The following is a 9,600-nucleotide window of genomic DNA, read 5'->3' on the forward strand; positions in this document are numbered from 1 at the left end:
TCCCTACACAGCAGGGTCAACTAGAGTGGCTTGCTTAGAGCCATGTCCCTGCTGTCCAAGACCTGCACATCTGAATCCTTTCTGATGACCATGGTCTGTGTCACAGTCCCTGATGTGCTGGGGTGGCTGCTGCAGTGGCTGCTGGGGACTGAGCCTGGTGGTGCCTCACCAGCATTGCTAACATGGTGCCTCACCAGCATGGGCAGTTTGTGTCCATAATTTTCTGCAAACTAGCACAAAGTATTGTATCTGTTGGCTGTTCTCTAGGCTTGGCACTTATATAGGTCTTTTTCTAGGGCTTGTTGAAAGAGTTATTGACCCTTCCTAATCAGGAGTCAGCTGGAACAAACCTCACAGTACCCGTTCATTAGGATCAGCTGGCTGACCTTATCAAAAGCTTCTAGACCTTGCTAGTTAGCTCTTTCTGGCAATGGCAGGCATTGTGAGGTTCCTCAAATGCCAAACAGAATCTAGAAAAGAAGCCCAGAAGCTGCTACACAAGCTGCTGTGTGCTGGCTGTTCTCTATGTAGACAGCATATGCAAGAATAAAAATTATTCCAGATTTTATAATTTGAAGTACTAGAGGATGTTGCATTGATCTTGGTCTCTATAACAGCATGTTAAACAAAACTTTTCCTTCTAGGGAGTGACTATCAAGTGTCACATATTAAGTTAACATTGCTTTGTGACCCATCTGGAGTGTCATGAAACTGCAGTGGATATGGTGTGATTTAAGAACCCAAGTCTTTGGCCAGGAAAAGCAGTTTTCTCCATTGCTGGGACAAAACAAGTTGTTGGCATGGTATCTTCTTCAGGCTGAGACTAACTTAGAAAAAAAACACAACAAAAAATAACAGGAAAAAGCCCTCTCCTGTTGCTGCTCCCAGTCTACCTGTCAACTTGTTATTTTGGAGTCATCTCCTGTCTAGTCCTGAAAAAATAATTGGTAAACAAGGCCAGATCTTTGCTGAGGCTCTCAGGAGTACTTTTCATTTTCTTTTGATGCCAGTTATGCTATTCATCTTAATAGTTTCTGCCCCTGCTGTTGCATTTTGCTTTCTGAACAGCTTTTAAGTACGTGCTGCCATGATAAATTCTCTGCAGTCCTGGGAAAAGGCTTTTTTGTCTTGAGGTTGTGTGTTTTGTGTGTGTCTAAACTGATACGACATCTTCATTCCAGCTGTCATTGGGTTCCATTTATCCTAAAAGATACTTCAGAATTATAAATATGTTGCACTGTATGTGATAGGTTTTCCAAACTTTCTGTGAAAAGATTTATCTTGATGGAGTTTTTGAGAGCTTGTTCAGGCAGTTTTGGAGCAGCTGCTGTCACAAATATTGACAGTTCTTTTGGTCTTGGTGCTACCGTTTGTCTTTTACTCACCTTGGACGCAGTGTGGTCAATTGTAATTGGGTTCTAGTCACTGCTGCTGCTGAGATTTTTAATTAAGTGACATGTTGTGATGGAGGCTGGAGCTCAGAATCTGGTTGCCTAGGGATGGACAAGACTGCAGATAAATTAATCTTCCAGAGGATTCTTTGCTGTCTCTTGCTTGTTAAGAGCTGATAGCTGTGTGGTAGCAATTTAATGAAGTTGTTGTTTAATAATTTTAAATTTTGTATTTTTGAAGCTTTCCTCATGATCCGTGAAAGAGACACATGCAGCTTGCTTTCTGTGCTAGAAGAAGTTAGAAAATTCACCATTTTGTGCATAATGGTCAACCTTGACAACATTTTTTGGAGTTTGAAGTTGTGATTTCATGTTCATTGATGTGAACTGAACGTGTGCTCAGGTGTGACTAATGTGTTCATTCTTGATCAGCTAAAATGGACATAATCTACATTGTGTACAACAGGGTAGAGGAGTGTTTGGCTGTAAAATATCTTTAAGGTATCACAAGCAACTTCAGGTGATGTGCTGTTTCTCTGCTGGAAGTTCATGTGTTTGGTAGAGGTATGTACTGCAAGATATTTCCAAAGTTATTACTTCCAGGTTTTAAAATGAAGTTCCTCAGAAGAGATGTGTAGATTGCCCAAAAGATGGCTTTTGTAATAGCTGGGTGCAGCTCTTAGGTGCTTCCATCAGTGGCAGCATCAGGCTTCTCCAATAGAGAAAAAGAGGAAAGTTGCAGAATGGAAATGTCAGGAAGAAGGAAAATAAAACATATGTAGCATGGAACAAACAAATGAATTATTAGGTGTATGATATTTAATCTGTGAAAGTTTTCTGTTGCCAAGCGCACTTTTCACCAGTCAGCAGAAAATTTGATTATTTTTTTTCATAACAACTATGTTACTTCTTCGTGGCTGTACCTCCTATGTTACTGTTTTCCATGTTCCTGAAGGGTTTGCATTCATGTATTCAAGCATTCCTTGGTTAAAGTAACTTTATTAATGAAAAAATAATTAACTATTCAAGTATTTTCTAGTATTTGTTGATGTCCCAAAGTTAAATGAAATTAGACTTGCTATGTTTTCCTGCTCATTGCTTCTGGTTTCCTCAGTTGCTTAAGTATGGAATTGCTTAAACATTTTGGTTTTCAATATCTCTATTTCCATTGTTGTTATTTTTAACCAACCCCTGTAGTCTTTAAGACTCCTGGTATCAGAAACATCCTCACATGGAGCTGATGCTGAGGATGACTTGGAGAACAAAGTACTCTTACTACTGTTTTGGGTGGAAGTGGTATTTTTTAAGTTCCTCTGAGCTCCTGTCCAAATATTTACTTGAGAATTGTCCAAGCAGAATGAAGATCAGAATGAAGAGTATCAAAAGCAGACCCTTGATGTTGACTGGAAACTGTTAAAATGTAAAGCAACTTGGATTTGTTGAAGAGGTTTGTCACATAGAAGGCTTAATGCAGTCTGGTAGGACTAACTGGCTCAGAAAGGTGCACGGCAGGAGTTCTTGGGTGTTTTAACACTGGGATTGCTGTGCTCACTGAGCAGCAGTCACTTTATCTGAGTTTCTTTTTCTCAGTTACTTTCTCTGTGTGATGCTGAAGTTTCTTCTGCAATCAGCACAGTGCTGAAGTGCAGGCCTCCCTTGCTGCTCTGTCTGTGTTGGAGTTCTCTCACTGGTTGTCAGATGGTACCTGTGCTACTTGTCATCTTCCTAACCCAGTTGCTTTGCTGAGTATCTGCTGGAAATAGGTGAAATTTTGTGTCTGATTTTTTCCTGTGTTGTTACTACCAAAAATGTATGTTCATTACTCCAGAAGTGTGTTTGCTTCCATGTGACTCAGGTTACAAGTTTTAAGGAGCCTGAAATATGAGCTGTACTACTCATGGTAGATTTCCTTGACTCTGAGAAGAAACAATTTGTTCCTTGAATGTGAATGTGCTTTTTTCTTTGTGCACTCCAGCAAGGAGCCACTGTGCCATGCATCCTCAGCCAGAAACTGCATCTTCCAAAGTTAAAGAGCCCTTCCTCATGGGAGTAGTTACTTTTATCTGCGCTGTGTTTTACTTCCTGATCATAAGAACAATGAAAAATTACCCGTATTCTGGTGATGGTATTGCTGGTTTTGTGGAAAATTATGAAAGGGTTTTGCCCTTATGTTTTGTATGAAGGGTTTTGCCTTAGACAACCCTCTAAAACTCCTGAGAACCTTAAGAAACTACAAGCATCCATGGTGTAAGTCATCTCACTGTATGGTTTGGAATAGTATGAGACCTGGGAATGTTAAATAAATTTTACTGACCTCTTGAAGGTTATAAAACATGGAAGGGTTTTTTAATTATTACTATTATGATTTTTTTTTTTCAGTTGGCTAGTGTAGTAAATGCTTTGAAATATACTCAGATCAGAGCTGAGAGCTATATGAGTGTCAGCCACTAGATGGTAGAGCTTTCCAAGAGTAGGTAGTCTTTGAAATTTGATAAAAGAGAGTTCTTGGGGCTGTAATTCTGGCTTTTCTCATCAGTGCCTTTTTTGCAGATACTTTACTTTTTGATGGGTTGTTCTCTGTCATGATGCCTCCCAACAAATTAAGACACCTGTTTTCAAAGTTTTCATCAAAGTAATAATCAGATAAATACAAAACTGCTTGTTAATAAGGTGAAAGGGCTTCAATGGAAGACATTTTGATACCTTTTAGTGGTAATTGACAATAACTGTAAATTCCCTCAAAATTCTTAAAATGTCATCTGCTGCGTGCAAAGAGATCATTGTGTGCAGGTTTGTGATTGGTAGAGTGGCTTTAGAAAAAACAAAATTGGAAAACTTTGTGTTCAGGTCCTCAATAAAAGAGAAAGTAGCTTTTGTGCCATGTCTGAATAAATAGAAACAAAATGCTCAAACAGAACTTTTCATAAACTTAAGCTGTAATTGTTAACATTCTTTGAGGGTAGAGGAAAAACTCAAGTTTGGAGCCAGGCATTTTATTTTAAATGTTGTGAGTTATGCCTTATTTGTAAAGCTGGAGATGAGAACAGAAGGGGTAAATGACACAAATAACGAGTGTTGATCAAGTGATATTTAAATCTTTCTGTCTGTGAATAAACACCCTGAAGTTTAAAGCTTATTTGGGCTGTTGGGTATGTTCCCCCCACTTCCAGTGCCTGAAGGGGGTCCAGGAAATCTGAGGAGGGGCTGTTAGCAAGGGCTTGTAGTGAGAAGACAAGGGGGAATGAATTAAAACTGGAGGAGGGGAGATTAGGTTGGACATTAGGAGGAAATTATATAGAGTGAGGGTGGTGAGACCCTGGCCCAGGTTGCCCAGGGAAGCTGTGGCTGCCCCATCCCTGGAAGTGCTGAAGGGCAGGTTGGATGGGGCTTGGAGCAACCTGGGCTGGTGGGAGATGTCCCCCCATGCAGGGGGTTGGAACTAGATGACCTTGAAGGTCCCTTCCAAACCAAACCATTGTATGATTCCATGTTCTTAATATATTTAGTCTTTTTTGTTGCTGCAAGCAAAGTGCTGTACTGCTGACAAACCCTATTTATATGGCAGTATATGAAACCACAGAATGCCTTCATATATTTTACAGACTTCTGCTTGTGGGAGGCTGTGAAACAGATGAAGATGGAGTATCTAAAGCTACTGGTTGTGGGATATCTGCTTGGAGAGTTCTGTCAGGCTCTCCCCATTATAAACAGGTCACTAGTTACGAAGATGACATCAGAACAGTAAGTGTGCTTCCTCATTTTGCTGGATGAATGTAGTCACTGGCAGAATTATTGACTGGAAGGCCACTGTGAGTCTCTTCTTGAAAGAAGTTGTGAATGCAGTGTTTTGCTATTTTGTAAGCTATGATGTAGACTTCTAATAAGTTATCGTTTCATCTCCCAGCATCTCTCTACTTTTGCTTTCTCTGTAGTATTACCTGAGTTTACAAGTTCTTGATTATCACTTGTGGCTTTAAAAAACCCCCAAATGACAAGAAACAACAAAAAAATGTATGCAGAAATATAACAACTCCTTACTTGTGTACTGGGATATGTGATCTGTCTTTGTTGGGAAAAAGTGTTTTATTTTTGTCTCATTATTATTTCGTAACAAAAGGCAGCAAACCTGAAATAAGTGTTTCAGTCAAAGTCCAGCTCCTGCTTTCTAGTAGAAGTAAATTTCATAAGAACTGAGCTGCTGTGTGGATATACTGAAATTAATTTATGCTATTCTAGAAGAAATTGCAGTATTTACTCATACAGAGGTAAGTGTTAAAAGTGAGCTGTTAACGTTATTGCAAATGGGCAGTGCTTTTCTGTTGTGTGATACATACCTCACAAAATGGGCCAAGATATATAAACTGTGGTTTATTATCCTTACATGATTTTAAAATAGGAAGCCTTATGGTAGCTTATAGAATGCTGCAGAGTTGTTGTAGGACTTTAGAAAGGACTTAGTTTTTGGTGCATAAAACAATGTATGAGATTGTCTTTCACTGTGTGATGTTTTTGTTCTTACAGGCACAGAGAAGAGCATTATTAAGGATTATGAATTTAAGATTTTACAGCAGACGGGGAACAGAACAGGTAATAAGGTCTAGGTCTACCTTTATTTTACTCACATAATTGTCCATTAATTACTGCCTGAGAGACTGACTGAAAGTAGTTCTTAATGTATGCAATTTAAGAATTATCATTTTTGTAAAACTTATAAAAAATAATAAGCTTTTAATGTTAAATGGAATAGCCTGCAATTTATTTGGCTTTTTTTTAAAAATCCAATTAATTAATCTGCTGAATCTTGGATTTTCAGCATACTGATGGGTCTAGAGATGTAGAGTTGAGTATTAAATATAAATTTGTAATCAAAAAAGGTGTAAGAAGCTACCTAGTTATTTGTTTATGAATGCAATGATCCACAGCGTGTTAGGTGATCTAGATTCTGCAAGAAGAGAGTAGACAATGTGACAATGTTCCTCAAGTATTTGCCTGACAGAGAAATAAGAGGAACTCTAAACTACCCCACTCCCACTAGGAAACAGACAAAAAACCCCTCACCTTATAACCCAACATTTTCGTGCATTGTGGGGAAGAAAAAATGAGTGAATTCAAACTAGTAATTCATGGCTTCAATAGGACAGACACAAAGACTTAATTTTTACAGTCTGTTGTGAATACTATGAAAGCATTTTGCTAAGTAGCTTCAGAGGTTTATTATGGGTCAAACTCCCACTACCAGGACACGTGCAAACCTAATTAAACTGCTGGTCAGAATCAACTTGTTCAAAACAAATCTTTTAGCCTCCTGGTAAAACACCTTTTTTCCCTTCTTTTGCTTTTACAAGGGAAGAACAGTAAAGAATCTGCTTCTTACCCTCACTGTAATCTCCTGGGAGGAAAAATGGCAGGTCTGAAGATTTTATGGACTTTGGAAACAAATTTAATAGATTTTTGGGATGTGTAGGTGACTGGTTAAAAGAAGAAATTGCATGCTTGATTGGAAGGGGCAAACAAATTTTCTGAATCTCTCTGAAGGGTGGAATGGGGGAAGATTTTATTTCCTTCACTGTAAATATAAAAGAGAAGGCTGAAGTAAACTTTTTTACTGGAGGGCTGGTACTGAGGGTAGCTGAACTGAACTTCATCTTTGCACTTGCTGGTAGTAAATTTACAAAGAAAAGCAGAGATTTTTATTTATCCTTGACTGCTTTAATCCCAATTTCAGAGATTAGAGTTTAATTATGTGAGTTTTATTCTTAGTAGGACGTTGGCAACAGTGTTAATGTCTGACAGGCACAGCTGCTGGAGGATTTGGGTGTTAGAACTGGCTGTACTGGGATTTGATTCTTGGTGTTGCTAACTGAAATGACACTAATAAAACCTGAAGTACCACCCTGCTGAGTTTTTCAGTGTTTTGTTCTGCAGTTCCCTGCAGCTGACGAGCTGTTTACTGAGGCAGCATTGCCTGCTTTGCTAAAGACTGATTAATCTCTATAGATAACAATGCTGAGGTGGTAAATTGGGATGTGTTAAGGGCCACCCGACATCTAAATTTAACAGCAGCAGAATTATTACTGACTACTGAGTAAATGTTCAACCCTTGTTAAGATCTATGATGTATGCAGCTGAACCTTGTGTATATTTTAGCTATGTGTTTCCAAGTCCTTCAACAGTCTTTTGTTCTTTGTCCTCTGTGAATGCAACTTGATTTGTAAAGAAAGAATTGCCATTAGTAGACACACATGATTTTTTAGCAAAGTATAATAGAGATGACAGTACTCTATTTAAGAATACAATCAGACAGTACTAAAGGATTCTTTATATTAGAAAAAAAATAAAAATTGGTTTAAAATAACTTTAATAAAGCTCTCCTTTTCAGTTAGGTGCACATTTTAAGGTTGGGTTTGAGCAATGCTGTCAGTAGCTGCAGCCCACTGAACAACAGTAAGCAGATGATCATCATTTCTGTGGCATAGCTAGAACTTAAAACAGTCTAAGAAATAAAATAAAATGAATAAAAAACCTCCACAAACCCAAACAAGCCCTAAAGTAGTATATTCAAGGGATATCTACAATGAATTTGCTGTAGAAATGTCATTAGAACTTCTTAATCATATGGATGTCTAATAACTTTTCTGCACTTAGTTTGTGTTGGAGTGTTTTCCAAGAGGGAAGGAACTGGCTTAAAAACTGATTAGCTGTAGGCCTGGATAGTTCTAACATTACTGTAGTTTGAAGCTTTATTAGAAGGTTTTGAAAAGAGAACTACTAACAAAGTAGGATTTTATAAAAAGTGTAAATTTTGGGAATCTAAATCCTACTATCACTCATTAAAGACTAGACCCTTGAGAACCTAGTGATTTTTCTGAAAACATGGAAGTTGTGTTCAGGGCAGGAAAAGTAAATATAAATTGTATTATTAGACATGGTTATTTATTGCCAGTGACACTAAGTTTTACTTTGAAATTTGAGTGTATATTTAGAGGCTTTTGTCTTGTGGAAATAATGTATAGATTCAGTTGTAATTGTGAGGTGGTTCATGAATCCATAAGGAAATACTTTGTTGGGAGCACATTTGCCTCTTGAGGTATCCAAGAGCTGAAGGAAAACATCCCAGAGAATTTGTACAGCCTGTATGAAGTTTATTTACAGATGTTGAATTAATCCTTTTGTATGGACTTAATTTGATGTTTCCCACATGTTAAATTAATTCTTCTGTGTGGACTTAATCTGATGTTTCCTATATTGCTGCTTAGTCTCTTGTTATCAAGGAGATTCTGAAATTGAGCTTCAGTGTTCTGCAGTGAACAGTGTGCTCCTTCAGGGTCTCTTCATCCATGTGTCTCCTGTATCCCCTTTATTTTTTATTGCCATCATGCCCATCCAGAAGCTTTTTTCCAGTGTGGAAGAGCTGTACTAAGCTGTGTTTGGGTAACTGTCATCCTTGGATGGACCTGAGAGGCAGGAGAGTAAAAAAGCTGAGGTTGCAGGGTGTTTTCTCTGGACAGATGATGTGAGAACAACCTGCAGTCCCGCCCCCCAGCTCTGCCTTGCTCTCCCAAGTGTTCTACAGCAACGCCACCTCCAGGGTTTGATTGATGTAGCACAGTGTGATACACAAGGTCATGTTCCCAAAGATTTGTTAGTTTTCTGGGAGTGTGCTTCCTTTACACAGGTTGTGTTTACTCTTCCACATTTGATATTTTACCTTTATTCTCAGCTTTACTATTTTATTTATTTATTTATTTATTTGTTCAATAATTCAAAGCATGTTGAATTTTCAGGATGTGAGATTGTATTGTTTTTTTTATCCCTGAAGTAGGAAATACATTCTGATGTTTTGGTTTGGTGGTGATTTTTGGCTTTTAGTTTTTTTGTGTACTCCTTGATGTGTTTGGTTTCTTTGTTTGTGGGCTTTTATGTTTTATTTTCCTGACTTCATGTTTGCAGGATGGAATTTTCAAGATGAATCTTTCTCCTGATGGAGCTCTTCTGGCAGCCATTCACTTCTCAGGAAAACTGACAATCTGGTCTGTTCCATCTCTCAGACAACAAGGAGAATGGGAACAAAGTGATCAGGTAAGAAGGATGTAGATGTTTAGAGAATTGCAGTGTATGTTCTAATCCTCTGGAGATACATTTCCCTAGGAGGGATGGGAGTTTTTCAGAGAACTGTGGTTCAGGTACATACTATCTTTCCAGTCAGCTC

The 9,600-nt window shown here is 38.2% G+C and overlaps 1 protein-coding gene across 1 annotated transcript in view; it reads left to right on the forward strand.

Moving 5' to 3' along the window:
* Nucleotides 1-9,600, forward strand: part of NBAS (neuroblastoma amplified sequence) — a 149,054-nt gene that overhangs the window by 9,016 nt on the left and 130,438 nt on the right. Inside the window, exons 9-11 of the mRNA XM_010001742.1 lie at nt 4,994-5,132; nt 5,913-5,978; nt 9,342-9,470. Of these exons, the coding sequence (XP_010000044.1) occupies nt 4,994-5,132; nt 5,913-5,978; nt 9,342-9,470 (334 nt within the window). The remainder of the gene's footprint in view (nt 1-4,993; nt 5,133-5,912; nt 5,979-9,341; nt 9,471-9,600) is intronic.

Source organism: Chaetura pelagica, unplaced genomic scaffold (assembly GCF_000747805.2).
Source record: "Chaetura pelagica isolate M959 unplaced genomic scaffold, ChaPel_1.0 scaffold77, whole genome shotgun sequence".
In the NCBI taxonomy this organism is placed as follows: Eukaryota; Metazoa; Chordata; class Aves; order Apodiformes; family Apodidae; genus Chaetura; species Chaetura pelagica.